This window comes from Andrographis paniculata, unplaced genomic scaffold, assembly GCF_009805555.1.
Source record: "Andrographis paniculata isolate CXL003 unplaced genomic scaffold, ASM980555v1 Contig71END, whole genome shotgun sequence".
In the NCBI taxonomy this organism is placed as follows: Eukaryota; Viridiplantae; Streptophyta; class Magnoliopsida; order Lamiales; family Acanthaceae; genus Andrographis; species Andrographis paniculata.
Genome location: NW_026137608.1, coordinates 3,224,207 through 3,240,619, shown reverse-complemented (window position 1 = coordinate 3,240,619; position 16,413 = coordinate 3,224,207). Strand labels below are relative to the sequence as shown.

Here is a 16,413-nt window from a genome sequence, read left to right as displayed (position 1 = left end):
TTGAATAATACAAAAGCGTACTAAAAGTTTGCTTTACAGTATAATCCAACAGCTACCTACCTACTCAATTCAGCCATAGTGTTATGTGATGATAGATCATGGCCTCAATCCAACTTATTCTGTCGGCAAAATTGTTTATAACTTATATGTCATTTAAAATTTCTGAACTTAAACATGTTTAGGCGAAGTATTAAGATGGGTAACCACTTCGACAATTTTTATGATGCGCCAAAAATTTATTTAAAAAAAAGAATATCATATATTAGAAATATAGACCGAAAGAGAATAAAAGAACTAGAAGACTATATATGTTAACATAATATTAGATTTTAAAATTAAATATTTTTTTTATCCTAAATTATAAAAGTTTATGGGTTTTTCGGGCAATCTTTTTGGTCCGGAGTTGAAGACCCACCTCTTATGTATATGGCAGCCCACTCATGTTCGTCATTCTTTTCGAATGTTGACCAAGTGGATTCAATTTATGTCAATGTAAAGCTTGTGATACCAGTTTATAGGTGGATGTTATAAAGTAATTCTCCTAATTGCCCTTCTTTCTAGAAAATATCAGATTATAAATCTGTCATCAATAAATTAACTTTTGGAAACAATAGAGAAGATCTTTTAATCTTTAACAACCTTTGTATTTTGTCAAGCTCTTTCTCTTTGGTTAAATTTTACATTTTCTTCTACACAATCTAGTATGTCTTCAGGCATTAAGCATCTCATCCCTCTTCGGCAAATAATCTAAATTTTTGTTCTTAGTAGGATCTATGTTGATACAATGGTAGTATGTGCATCGGAAACAAACAACCTTAGGAATGTTTGGCAAGGGCTCTCACTTAAGGGCAAGGCGTCTGGTTGATTGAACCAAACATTTAATCACTTTGGTCATTAGTTTTTATTTTTCCATATCTGGGTGCCCTATATCTTAAGGGTGTGTTTCTTTAGGTCTGTTTGGGGAAATTTGGATTTGAGTTTGGTTTTTATTTGAATTTAAAGATAGTTTTGAGTTTTTGTATTTCTTTTGTGTGTAAGTTTGGTTTGGATTTGGGGAGTTTTGATATGTATTGATTTGATGGGTAATGAATATAATAATATAAATGTGTATTAAATTTAATTAATAAAATTAATAATGGTATAATTTGATTATGAATTTATATTATATCCAATATAAATATTTTAAAATTTTATCTATTTGTATTATAAAAAAATTTCTTGTCTACAAAATGACATATATATTGTATATATATTTTTTAACCTATAATTATTATAAATATTAAATAAATTATTATTTGGGTATTTTAAATTTAAAAAAAAAAAAAAACACAAACAAACACAACCATAAAGCTCCCCTATGCAAGTGTGTCGGCTATGCAGAGCAGCCCTGGTTTGGAGCTGTTACAAACTAGGGCGGGAGAAACACACCCTTTTGGGGTATTAGGCTTTCTCGTTATTTTTTATTATACTACCACTTGATCTTTTACTTTCACTTGATAGGCATTGTTCATTCAATCCCAATTTTATGCAATACTATTTGTATATGTTTTACACTGTTTTGACTCTAAGTTTTCGGCATGAGGTATCATCTTCTACTCATTAAATCTCTGATTATTTTTTTATATATTCTTTCTTCATCTATCTAAACCGCTTTATACATCTTTTTAAGCCTTTTGCTTCGATTCTCGTATGCTAATCTCTATATCTTTCATATGAATGTCTAATCGGAATACCATCATGTTGATTTTACATTCTTCACAATCTGCTTTTCTTTGCATGGACATATCCTCTATAGGCATCATTGGCCATAGTTTGGCTTGACTCTCTGGATAGTTGGATTAATGCGATGGCTATTATGATTGATGTAAAAGGTTGTTGCTCAGCTTATAAAGTCACAAACTTCAAATGACCATCTTTGATAGCCCAATGGATCTCCTTTCCTTAAGTGTGCACATTGGTTGGTACTGTGAGTGAATGAATTATTCAATCTACAGTATGGTCACCCCTTGACTTCATAGTAAGTAGCCAATCTTTGCCCTTTTCAAATCTTAAGTTACTCATTATATATGAACACATGAAGTATTTTAACAGACTTTAAAACATCAATCAATGATTTCTATGGCTTGCTTGCATTATTTCTTTTTGACTTGGAATGGAATAGCTTCAGTTTTGGACATACGTATGGATCGCCCTTACTTAATTGTAATGTCATTTGCTAAATCTCAACTAATTCCTTTTGTTGCACATGCCCATCATCAATATCTATTGTAGTCACATGTTGGAATTTTCCATATCACACAATATTGTCTTTATCTTTGAAAATATTCTTTAATATGATCCCTTTGGATACTGGCTACATGAGATTGTCAATATCATAGGTGGTTAATCGATCTCAAAACTACATGTGCATGTTTATGATAATTTAGTTGGTTAGTTTTTATCATGGGTGGTCGTTGGGCCCCTACTCTTCAATTTCCATATTTGCTCTATAAAATCTATAGTTGTGATCAAGTTATTTATTGGTTTCCAATAGATCTATCACGGACACAGTTGGAATATGATTATAAATTTTGGAATGGAAAGTTACTTTGATATCCTCTGAAGTTTAGAAATACCCTGATGGTATATTTATGAACCAAATAATTTTCTTTTTTGTCAAAGACAAGAACAATAGTTTCATCTTGAAGTAAGGATTGTTTCTAAAATCACTTAATTGTGTAGGTGAACTGCCTAATATTTTCAGCGGTAGATGCATCATCTTGCGCTGAGAAGACAATTTCATTGGATATTCTATAATTCCTAATCAATGTATACTTGGTTGCATTCCTTTCTTGGAATGGTCTTTGGGATTTATGTTTAATAGATGCTTAAATATTCATTCCAAAATGAACTCATAGCACCTAGGATATCTCTTTTGACTCCACCCGCAATGGATGCACCATATGGGGGGCATTAGGGATATGAACTCTAGTAATATCGATGTTATCTGCGTAAACATACCCTAAACAGCTTCCATGTAAACTTGACGTATATTTATATGGGTTTTGGTTTTCCTGTTATTGCCCAAACGGTATGTTGTTTGGGAATGTGGTGGGAATTTTACCTTTTGTAGCATTTCTGACAACTTGTTAGCAATATTTTCTAAAGATATGTTTTGTTATGCTACGAAACAACAAATTACTGATATAATATTATTTACATAAGATAGAAATTCCATATCTTGTTAAATAATAATAATAATAATAATAAAATCATATCTTGTTGTATGTCTATTGTATGAGTTATATATTCCTTAGAATTGAAAGAGAGACATCATTTTTTTCTTGTAAGACTTAAAATTACTATATAGACATTCCAACATGATGATTACATATGTCATTTGGCCTTGCTGACTATGCATATGACAATCTATCTCATTAGGATCACCCATGGTGGATATTTGATTATTTCTTATAGTGGAAATTGTAGTTGCCATACTTTCTGTAGTATGCATGCTCGAACTAGCCATGGTTTTTTTGACTACTCGTCTTCCATACCGAAGTCAAATAGATGAGTGATCAATGTGAAAAACCTAGAAGTCACCCACCATGTTGCCAATTTTTTAACTCCATAAGTTTCTATGTTTAGAAGAGAAATATAATAACGGAAATAATACATAAACATAAATGAGGTGATCCGAAATATAATTTTATTAGGATTATTGTATGTTCAATTGAAAATGTCTTTCTTTTCGACTCTCAATGATTTAAAGACACAAAATAAATACAATAGTTACCATGTTGCCTTCACTCTCAATGATTTAAAGACACAAAATAAATACAATAGTTACCATGTTGCCTTCTTGCAATTGCCATCGAGTCTTCTTTTTTTCAATAAAATAGAGGTTCCATTAGAATAACTTTTTGGAAATAATTCTTCCACTGGAAGACTCAGTTTATTTTGACCATATTTTTCAAACAATATCTTTCTTATTTCTAAAATCTAGTTAGAGTGGTTTTATAGTTTTAAACATTCCAATTCCGGTTTTTTTGTTCCTTTATGTTTATCCAGTAGCTTTGGAGATCTACAAATATTTTACTTTCAGTTATTTATTTTTTCAACAAGTTCACTGATGGAAATAAAATTTATTCATTTGCTATGTCCCCTCTTGTTCAATCTCAATCACCATCACCGCAGTATCATTTTTCTTTTTTCTCTCTTACCCTAACTATATATATACCCAAATTCAACCACGTGATACCACACTATATATGCATTTCACCTTTTTCTCTTTATATCTCTAGACTTATTTCCACTACTTCTTTTATATACATATGTATTCCTTTTCAATTGGATGAGATGGATTCATCCTGATTAATCTTATCAAGGAAGAAATTGTTTAGTTCAAATATTATGGGGGTTCGCATTGCCTGTTCTCGTTGCTTGTTGATCCTCGATCATAGGAATCAAATCCAACAAGTGGTATCAGAGCCTAATGTAACCTGGTTTAATATGGTGCATGCCCAAATATGCTAGGTTCAATAGGATGTCGATTGTTCCATATCATTCGGGGTGAGAGACAACATCGAGGTATTGTTTGTCTATCCCCAATTAATATCGACAAATTATACGAGTTGGTCGATCAAAGTTGAGGCGATCATGGAAGCCCAAGGAATTTGGGACACTATTGAACCAACGAAAATGAGAGCAGAAAATGCAAGAAATGATAAGGCGGCAAAAACACTCCTTTTTCAAATGCTCCTAGATGACCTACTATTGCAAGTCGCACCGAAAAAGACTGGAATGGAGGTTTGAGAGAGCTTGAAAACTAGGTTCGTTGAAGATGATTGTGTCAAGACAATGTCTCTACCGACACTGAGAAGTGAGTTTGAAACAATGTGTATGAGAAGTAACACTGAAAGAACGGGAAAGATGAGCGTAATGGCCTCAAAGTATTCCAACCTTGGGCAACGTTGGACGATGCGACATTGGTAAAAAGTTGTTTGATATTTTATCTAGTGAGTATTATCCTGTTATTGCAAGAATTGAGCAATTGTGACTTGGGGAGTATGTTGTTTCAGAAGTGGTTGGACGATTGAAGGCATTTGAAGACTGTGTAGTCAGCTACTCTTCACTGAAGTGCAATAGAGGGAGCGGGAAAAAAAACGAAGGAGTTTCTTTGATGGTCAAAAAAATTACAACCGATGTGAACGCATTTAAAGTAAAGACCATAAAATAGGTGACAGTAGAGAAGGCATAAAAGGGTCGGACAGAAGGAGTGGCCAAGACAAAACTTGCCTCGGATAGATGATGAAGAGCCTGCATTGTTATTTTCAAAAATAGAAATAGAGCTCGTTTAAAGTTGAGTCAAGTTTATGGGGGACTTTGGTGGAAATAATCTTGCCACATGAGGACTTGGTCTATTTAGACATTTTAGTTCTGATTCTTTTGTTTCTTTATGTTTATCCAATAGCTTTGGAAATCTACAAATATTGTACTCTCAATTATATTGTTTTTCAACAAGTTCACTAATGAAAATAAAACTTATTCATTTGTTATGTCCTACCCTATCTCAATCACCATCACCACCCTATCATCTTTCTTTTTTTCTCTCCTACCCTATCTCTCACAATACTAAACTCACCCTAACTACATATATATATATATATATTTAAATTCAACCACGTGACACCACACCGTTACATTCATTTCACATTTTCCTCTTTTTATTTTATACTTCTCTCTACTCTTTCTTTCGTATACATATTTATATATGTACATTTCTTTCCAATCGGTTGAGGTGGATTCGTCATGATTAATTTTATCAAGGAGTTAAAAGCTCAATTGGAATATTACAAAGGTTTGCATTGCTTGCTCTCCTTGCTTGCTAATTGTCGATTCCAGGAGGTCAAATCCAACATAATTATCTTGCCAAAGTATGATAGAAAATATTGACAGATACAATTGAAAATATTAACGGGGTAAATTGTCAAGCCAAAATAATGTGAAAGACATTGTCAAACCATCCGATCGTTCAAAAATGTGTTGATCAAGTCAATTGTATAGCCAAAATAAAACAGAAGACATCGTTAGACTAATTGATCATTAGATTGTTTAAAAATGTATTAACAATATTAAATAAATTTTTTTTTTTTAAAAACCACAAATCCAATTTTAATCGTACATTCAAACACATCTTAAATATTTTATAAAAAATATTTGAAAAAAAAAACAAAAAAAACTTACAAGAATCATGCTGACTATTGTAACCTAACAAAAAAAAAAAAGGATAATTTACCAAAATTTGTAAAATTGTGTTCATTTTACATTTTACTTTATTTCTCAAAAGTATTCTCGTAATTATATATGGTAAAAAGGTATAGTCTCTCCGTGCCATAAGAAGGTTCCGTCTTAAAATAAGGGTATCATTTTCTAATTTAGTAATTGTACTACTTACCTAATATAATAAATATTTTTTCAACTTACAATATATTACACAAATATCACCACTTTTATATTACACAATACTAATACGGGTATTTTCGTCTTTATTACTACAATATAATATAATACTAATATTAAAAAATTTACATGCAAAAAATAAACATTACTCTTTATATGGGACAAAAAGAGTAATATTTTTTCTTTAAAAAATATTATATCAATTGTTTTCTGTTTATTTATACAAACATCGTTAATAGACCTATATATTTTTTACACCTATTTTATTTTAATTCAAAACTTATACTCCATTTGCCCTATTTTAAGGTATATTTTTGCAATTTTATAATAGATTATAAAATAATAATATGTGTAATGATATATTTGTAATTCAAATATTAATGATACTTTAATAATATTAATTTATAATTATGTTTAATAAAATAAAAAATATATATTATAAAATGAATCAAACGAAATGATTAAAAAAAAAAAAAAAATCATTTAAGTTGAGACAAGGAGTATAACATAGATCATATTCTATCCTTATAATTATTTTTTTTTGTGCCCAATTGTTTTGAAAACACGACAGGGGAATACTAATACGTTTTTAAAATTATATTCCATCCTTAATACGGTATCGTTTCTAGCTGGCTTGCTATCGTTCGGTTTTTAGTTTGGGATCAAACGAAGATGGTGGGGAGGATGGAATCCGGTGATACTATCACAATCGCATGGATCCATTCTTTCCTCTACCTCTTCCTCATCTTCGCTTCTCTTCATCTTCTTCACACGCATTTGATCCTTCCCAAGCTCGACGTTGACCGCCACGATGTCAGGATTAAGAAGATAGCGCCTCTTCCTCTGCGCTTCCGATCGGATGGAACTTTTAAAATTCTCCAGGTAAATGGAGCTGCTGATGTAAATAATTTTGGATGGAATGGTGCCAGTGCGTAAGGTTTGCGATTTTCTGAGAATTTTGTTGATTTAGGTGGCTGATATGCATTTCGGGAATGGAGAGTTGACTCGATGCAGGGACGTTTTGGACAGTGAATTCAAGCACTGCTCTGATTCGAACACGTCTCGGTTCCTGGAGAGGATGATTCAGCTCGAAAACCCTGATTTCGTCGCATTTACTGGTACTTTAATTAATTAATTAACGCTGATTAATTTTGAGAATGCGTTCATTCCAAATCGATATTCATGGAACTAAGCATGAATGCCGACAACTCGCACATTCCATGTCTAGCAGTCCTTTGTGTCCTCGTTTTCAATCATGATAATCTGCGTGATTAAGTTTCTTTTGATACTAAAGAAACTAAGAAATTAGGGAAGTAGTAAAAAACTTAGGGTAGATGAAGAAAATGCTAAAAATTAAATAAATTGCAGAAAATAAAATAAATATAAATTTTGATTGACACGATGGATGAGTTCTATAATAAATAGATCAATCTACTTATAGAATAAAAGCTGTCGTTTTGTTCTACTCTAAAGAGATGCAATTTTTTGGTATAAAGAAATAATCGCAATTAAATTATTTTTCCATTTTCTAAATTAATTTGATAAAATAAAATAAATGTAATATTAAAATACGCCCAGATTTTTGTTTTAGCCTTCTGAAACCATAAAGACCTCACAAAATATATCTGTCCGTACATAATTATATTTTATAGTGCTCCGCTTTCTGGAAAATGCATTTGACAAGAGCCCGTACCATTTAAAATATATCTGGTAGCGCCCTTTATTTTCAAAACATCGTCCTCAAGCTCCCAGACGCTTATCCACTCTGAACTCCATTGGAGCGTAGTCAAATATTTTATTTTTTAATTTAAATAATTTTGTGGGATAAAACTTCCATTACTGGGTTGATCACAAAACCGAACTTGCTCTACTACTATAAACTAAATGTGACTCTACTGTTAAATATTAAATAAATAATCTTCCTGTATTAAAGCTATATTATACTCTCTACTGTTACATTTGACCTGTCTAATCTTGTGGCAACTGAAAGAAGATTCAGGGGAGAATTTGATTTGTTGAGTGAGCTCTATAGTTGATTATTCATGTTTGTTAGATATAGAATGATTTGTTTTAATTTTATGGAGCTCTTCAAGCACTTATAGTGTCTTAATTGATAGACCTGTTCGCGCCTGCGTGTCTTGTAAATTGATATTTGATTTTATTGTTATGGGGAGAAGAAGTAAAATAATTTACTGGGCTCATTTGATGCAATATCGATCCTGGTGGTGATAATGAAGTGCTGCTCTTTGACTGTGTTATCACAATTGCTGATTCAATGACTAATTTTTCCCTTTCCTTGAATGAATTTTGTGTGTTTATCATTGCCGGTGTTCAAAACACCATTGCAGTCAATGTTATTTATGGGTTAAAAGTCTTTTTAATCATTCTTCGGAAATTAAGCATTCCATTGGCAACACATTTCCTGCAATTGCATATGAGAACATAGATCATTTTCTTACACTATTGGCTTCAAGCTGAGTATATTAGTGTCTGCCAAATCTCTCTCTCTCTCTCTCTCTCTCTCTCTCTCTCTCTCTCTCTCTCTCTCTCTCTCTATATATATATATATATATATATATATATTGAAGGGCCTTAAACTCATAATGCTTTGGATGCACTATCTGCTTCATTACTAATTGTTGATGATTTAGTAGTCTTTTGTATTTGCATCCTTTTGTATGAATCACGATAGCTGACTTACTTGAGTTTTATCATACAGGAGATAATATATTTGGGACAAGTGCTTCTGATGCTGCTGAATCTCTGTTTCAAGCTTTTAATCCAGTTATAAAATCTGGAATTCCCTGGGCAGCTGTGCTTGGAAACCACGACCAGGAATCTACTATGACTCGTGCAGAGCTGATGTCTTTCCTCTCTCTTATGGATTTCTCTCTATCACAGACCTTTCCGTCAGTTGAAGATACTTTCAATCCCAACAAAAAGACCCCAATTCCCAAAATCGATGGCTTTGGAAATTATAATCTTAAAGTGTGGGGTTCTCCAGGTTCAAGTTTTGCCAATAGCACTATTCTCAATCTTTATTTCCTTGACAGTGGTGACAGAGCTACCGTTAATGGAGTTAGAACTTACAATTGGATTAAAGAATCCCAGCTTAATTGGCTTCGTCAAATTTCTGAGAAATCTCAGGTAAATAATCTGATTTTTTCATGTGTAAGTGTAACTAATTATTGCCTAGATTTCTTGATGAATCTTTTTTAATTCTTTAAATTCCGGTGCTACAGATTTCGAATTAATAACATGCTGCAGGCGACATCCTAACAGGAACAAAAGCTACCTGTGGTTTCATCATATTCAAGCACGTCCCCTTCATTGGCATTCTTCCACATCCCAATTCCAGAAATTCGACAAGGTCCTCTCTACAACGTGGTTGGTCATTATGACGAATATATAGCTTGTTCCATCGTAAACTCAGGAGTTCTCGAGACCCTAGTTTCTATGGGAGATGTGAAGGCTGTGTTCATTGGCCATGATCACAAAAACGACTTTTGTGGGTCTCTCGGAGGAGTATGGTTTTGCTATGGGGGAGGGTTCGGATATCATGGTTATGGCAAGGCTGGATGGGCGAGACGAGGCAGAGTCATATTGGCTGAACTTGAGAAAGGAGAGCGGACATGGGGTGGAGTCGAAAGGATCAGGACATGGAAACGGCTGGATGATGAGATGATGAGCAAGATTGATGAACAAATTCTTTGGGAGAGAGAGTCATAGTTAAGAACATGCAATGTTGATTTTGTTATTTGTATCAACTGCTGCTTAGGCTGATTTAATTTCAGTAGCAGGACAAGGGAGTGAATGAAAGGGGGTAGGTCTTTCAGATATATTGCTTTCAAATGAAAATTGACTGAATTTAGATGGATTCATGGAATGTATCATTCATAATTATTGTTGTTCATAACAATATAATATATATTATGTATCATAATTATTTTTATTCAATTTGATCTATAGTGTTGCTTGCACAGTTTTTTAGAATTTTTTTCTTCAATTGAGGGATATTGAGAGTTTTTTTTTTTTTTTTTTTTTTTTTTGTGTGAGAAATAATTGGTTGAGAATGAAAACATGATTTGAACATAGGGCTGGCAAATAGATCAGGTCGGGTTCGGGTTCGGGTCAGCTTAAACGGATTATAAAATCTTTGACCTGAACCTGACACACTTAATTAAATGGGTTGATATTTGCAACCTTAATCTGACCTTTTATTAATCGGGTCAACCCGAATCTAATTCGTATAACCCGTTTAATCTAAAATTTTAAATTTTAATTTAAAATTAAAATTTATACTAACAAAATTTTTAAATGCATAATATATATACATATTAAAGCAAAAAATTATTTATTCATATCATGAAACCGATATTCAATAATTGAATTAACAAACACTACGTAATAGTACACAACACAATCCTTTATTTTTTATTGTTTACTTTTATAAAATTGGTCATAAATATTGAATTGTATTGATAAAATTTAAAAAATATATTTAAATTTAAAATAATATTAATTAAACAAGTTAGACGGGTTATTTTCAAATCGAAAATGTAGACCTTAACCTGACCCATTTAATTAAATGGGTTAAACGGGTTTGACCCAATTATTAATTGGGTCGAAAATCTCAACCCAAACCTAACTATTTCAGGTCAGGTTCGGATCGGGTTATCAGGTTGGGTTAATTTTTGCTAGCCCTATTTGAATGTTTTAAAGCTATAAACTATGGAATCAATATTTTGACTAACATTCAAAGCGAATGTTATTTTTGCCAACGAAAATAATCTTGTCTGCTAATTTCTATTAACATTCAATGACTAGAATATATTGAGAAGGGCGGCAGCTACAGTGCTCAACAGCACACGGTAGGCTGATTATTAGTACACGGTATAACCATAGACAACGTACAATATGCGTTAATATAATACAAATATAACGCATGCACTAACACATGATATATTCTTATACAAACAGATACAACAGTTAACATACTCTCATACAACGCACGTTGTAGTTATGAACACAACACATGTCTTTATTACAAACAGCTGTCTTGTGTGTAATAAAGACCTGTGTTGTTTCTATATTTGATCGTGTGCAAATTTAGAAAATCAATATAGTGTTAGATTTTCCAAATTAACCCTTCCTACTGAGAAGGGTTCATGCAAACTTGTCAAGAATAATAATTCGAATTGAATTTCATAGAAGTAAATAACAATAGAATTTGAGGGAAAATTTTGGTAGCAAATGGCATGGAGGATTGACGCCCAGTATAACTAGGGCCTTATTATATATTTATGCTATATATAAAATATTTATATATAGATATTATTTGATGTTTTTATTGAAATAGGATAATATAATTTTATGGTTAGATGGTACATTTGTTATATATACGAAATTTTGAGTTTAGATCTTGGACCTTCAAATTTTGAAACTCTATTTTTAATATTTTCTTTTGTGTATAAGAAAGAATTATTCAAAATTAATATTAATAGTATTATTGATATTTTACATCTAAAAATATTAAAAAAATTATTTTATTTAATTATTTATATTTTATTATAAAGAATATATTATTCATATATATTTAAGGGTCTTTTATTAATTTTTTAAAAATTTTTAGACAAAACTAATATTAATATTTTTGCATCTAAAAATACTAAAAAATATAATTTTTTAATTATTTATATTTTATTATAGGTAAATATATATATATTTAGGGGCCTCTTATTTTTGTTTTAATTTTTTTTGGATTAAAAAATACTAGACATAATTAATATTAATAGTATTATTGATATTTTTGGAAAAAAAAAAAAACTAAAAATTATATTTTGTAATTATTTATATTTTATTATATGTGAAAAAAATATTTTATATATATATATATTTAAGGGTATTTGATTTTTGTTTCGCCAAGAACCTTTAGAAAAATAAGATTGGCCCTAAAGGGATGAATGTATGTGTAATATTGATTAATGAAAAAAACTTATAAATTAAATAGATTGAATAGAACTCTAAAGTTGTGTGCTTGCTGTCAGGGTGCACGTGAGTGAGGATAGAAGCACTCATGTTACCTGTGATGCGAGTTTACGATCCTGACATACTCGGTTTTGCGTGTCTTACGGACCGGGTATCACAGTATGTGTATATATATAATATAATAAAGTGATAATCTAAACTTATTTGAATTGAGAGGGGTGCAATTCACTTTCGAAGTAAAAGAGTTGTTGATAAAAAATTGTCTTCCAGATTGCTAGAATATTTTAAATAAATAGATAAGATGGTGGTTGATAATAATAATAATAGTAATAATAATAATATAAGTATATATATAATAAATAAATGAAATGAGCAAATTTACCATACCCTTTAAGCAGAAGCGGAGAAGAAACGCGAAGAAAAAAAAAATTTAACTGTCTGATTTTAATTTCGATTTTGGTAGTATATTATATTCCTTACTATATGTAAAGTTTAAATTATAAATTATAATATGAATTTGCATATTGAGGTTTTAAATTATAAATTCTTCGTAAATTCATAATTGATTATTTGGTTATTTAATCGACGAGTTTTTAACTAATAGCATTATTGTAATCCTAGGATCATATTATGAGAATTTCGTATCGATCCAAACCGAATTGAAAACCGCAGTGTATTGTACATGTCTGTTTGTTTATATTTTTAAGTATTTTTATTTAATAATCGAATGATATAAATATTATGAGGTATAAAGGTTTTATAGCTAGAATATCGTATTCTACTAAATATAAAAATTTGAAGCCCGACGAGCTAATTATAGAAATTAGCTTTTGAATAAACAAGTACTCCCTCAGTCCCAAACAAGATGCAACATTTGCTTTTGGCACGGGTTTTTAGGTGGATAGTATTAAGTAGAATAATTTAGAAATTAGGTGATGTGATAGAGAGAGAAAAATATATATATTATTTTTTTTATTTGGATGATGTGAGGGGATAAAGTGTGGGGTAGAGATTAAGTATAATTAATTAATTCCTATTTTGAAAATGTTGCAGGGTGTTTGGGACATACCAAAAAAGAAATATTGCAGGATGTTTGGGACGGAGGGAGTAACTCATATGAATAAGAATATAGTTCATCTTATTTGAGTAAATAATGGGACAAGTGTAGGTTGGAGGTGATTTGGGTGATATTGCAAAAAGTGAGGGAGTATCGATAAAAGATAAGCAGTAAGGAATTAAATCTAATTTTAAGAAATTAGGTATGCATGTTGCATGCGATTACAATTATAATGTTAATGTGCTATTATGTTGATCATTTCGTCAGTGCATGTAGATATTTATATATATATGTGTGCGCGTATGCATGCATGAGACTTCGCATTTTATGATATTTGATATACGTATTTGATCACGTTGGTGAATTTCTGAAAAGGAGGACATGTGAGCTATCTCACCAGCCCTTTTTGGTAAATTCACTTATTTGACATGCTACACACATATTGCATAGTTTATCGGATATATTTTATGGATCTATCGTTTACTCGCCGTATACGGTAATGCTAGGCGAGGGCATCATCTTGGGTTAGGGTATTCGACCCCGATGTACCGTAACACTTTGACGATAGTGAACGATAGTAGTCGGACAATTGGGTGATATAGACGCACGATCATTAAGAGATTAAACTCATTTTAGTTGAGACGTATTTGGTCTAATCATTCGTGTTAGGTGTTATTCCACACATTGGACTGATCACTGGTGAGGTATACCAGTAGTTTAGGATTATATGTCAAACTCCAAACATAATTCGTTAGGGCGCACGATGACGAGTAGAGTTTCCGAGTTTCCCTTGGGTGATTCGAGGTTGCACGGATTCTACTACATTACATGAGGTAGGGCTAGACATGAGGGTCCTATCTTCGCTGTCACAGACTATGGAGCGTCTTGTGGTTAATGGCGACAACGTTCGCTATCCATGTATTGATTGTGGGAGTTGTATGGTGGGTATATGGAAGTGATCAGATGACTGTTATATTATTATGGGTTTATCATGTTCTTCCTTGAGTTGAGGATTTTCCAACTATTTATTGGTGATGGTCTAGTGAGCTTGTTATTATAGGGCCGAGGTTATTCCGGCTGCTCACTTAGATAGATACAGTAAGCCTATTATTACGGAGGCAAGGTTATTTCGACTGCTCACTTTGACGAATGTATATATATGTGCATGTGTATGGTTGTCAAGTTTGATATATTTGTTGCATCTTTTCACTATTAGCATGACATTACACGTATTTTATGAATAAAGGTGATTAGTCTTTATTTTAAACGGTATGACATGACATGTTTCACATTAGTTTTTAAAATGAATTTAATAATAAACTGCTTTTAAAGAAAAATATTTGGTTCAGGTATGCATGGCACCTCCGGGAGAGAGGACGTCTCGAGATATAGAGACGGACTAAGTGAGTAAACTTACATCTGTTGTATTATATGTAAAATTTTAACTGGAAAAATCTCTTGTTTCGCAGTGTGTTTTTATAAATATTCATAAATAAAATTGTGTTATATAACAATGCACTTTTATAGTTAATCTTAATCTTAACACTGTATTGTGGAGCCCGAAATAGGAGGTAACGACCTCATAATATAGTGTTGTGGTAGAATTTCCAGTATGAGCCAATTGAGGGTGTTACAAAAGTCTTGGATGAGATATTACGATTTACACATATATTTCATATCTTAAGGATTTGGAAGCAATAGAAGAAGATGAGCCGAAAAATCGTGATTATCATTATTTATCGTTTTCTTCATTTAGTATGTGTAGCTAGTTTTTCTTATTCTAGTCCAATGGTTGATTTAGATTTCGGATTTGGATTTGTGAGATTGTATTTTGATTAATTGAATTTTGTTTATTAAATTGATGTTTATGTAATTTATGTGATGCATGCCTAAAATTATTTTATTTAATCTTTTATCACGACCGAGTTTTAAATTGGTTTAGCAATTGTGTGTCAATCGAACATTTACATCCGTAATTGTGCACTTGTTTGATAAAGTGGTAAATAGGTTAACAAGTTTAGCCTAGAAGTTGCATGATCATATAATTTAATCTTTTAATAATTGATTGAATATTTGAAATTGGATTTTTATCGTTATATTTTCAATTGGAGAAATTAATTTTTGGTCGTACATATATTATTTCTTTGATTAAGAATGCGGCCAATCGGTCGTACCATTATCGCCAATAAAGTAAGGAAAAATTGAACGTTATGATCGTATCTAATTCTTATAATTAATTTATCAATTAAATAACAAGATTATTTAAAATTGATGATCGAATATTTAAACTAGTTTCTTATACACTCATTGGGCTAGAAATTTTATCTCTTTTGAATTTAATTTTTATTTCTCGTCGCTTATTTTAAAACCTTAGTTGAATTTTCTAATCTAGCCGAATTTTTGTTGGAAATATCGAATCTACCATAAAAGATTTATATGGATTTTTAGTATTATTTTTGACAAATAAATGATAAAATATTATGATAATATTTTAATAAAAATAATAATATAAAACTAAAATATACTAGTTAATTATTACTAAATTTTTCAAAAATATGTATATTTATATTATAAATATAATATTTAAAAAATACAACTATTTTATCATTATAAATATGTATTATTTTTGTCCTTTTTTTTTAAACTTAACTATCGGATATACTACCCTGTCGTTCCAGTAAAAGTGAACTGGATATGTATATAATCATCATTCAACTGTTAGTTTATATTTATTTATTTAGTTATTTATTTTAATTTTTAATTTTTAAAATTTTAGTTTTAATTTTTTTTTTCAAAATCATAAATTTGATCTTTCTTTTATTTGTATGATACTTTTTATATAAATAGTTATATAAATAATAATAACTAATAAAAAATATATATTAAATAAATTGGTACTTGAACGATAATATAATAAAAAGGGAAAA

At 30.8% G+C, this 16,413-nt stretch overlaps 1 protein-coding gene across 2 annotated transcripts; it reads left to right on the top strand.

Moving 5' to 3' along the window:
- The first annotated feature begins 7,035 nt into the window (after positions 1–7,035).
- Positions 7,036–10,398, top strand: LOC127265073 (probable inactive purple acid phosphatase 28). Of its 2 annotated transcripts, none has more exons than XM_051294748.1 (4): positions 7,036–7,323; positions 7,412–7,559; positions 9,161–9,588; positions 9,709–10,398. In XM_051294748.1, exons 1-4 carry the CDS (start codon positions 7,114–7,116, stop codon positions 9,718–9,720), a joined length of 798 nt encoding a protein of 265 aa, XP_051150705.1. In that variant the 5' UTR covers positions 7,036–7,113; the 3' UTR covers positions 9,721–10,398. The 2 variants fall into 2 exon arrangements, with proteins under 2 accessions (XP_051150705.1, XP_051150704.1); XM_051294747.1 differs by having other exon boundaries at positions 9,684–10,398.
- The last annotated feature ends 6,015 nt before the right edge of the window (positions 10,399–16,413 follow it).

What these genes read in the sequence shown, in the direction of transcription:
- LOC127265073 (XM_051294748.1), top strand. Translation starts at nt 7,114, where the DNA reads ATGGTGGGGAGGATGGAATCCGGTGATACTATCACAATCGCATGGATC. An exon ending in GAACTTTTAAAATTCTCCAG is followed by an intron (nt 7,324 to 7,411) that starts GTAAATGGAGCT and finishes TTGTTGATTTAG; the next exon opens with GTGGCTGATATGCATTTCGG. An exon ending in TGATTTCGTCGCATTTACTG is followed by an intron (nt 7,560 to 9,160) that starts GTACTTTAATTA and finishes TTTATCATACAG; the next exon opens with GAGATAATATATTTGGGACA.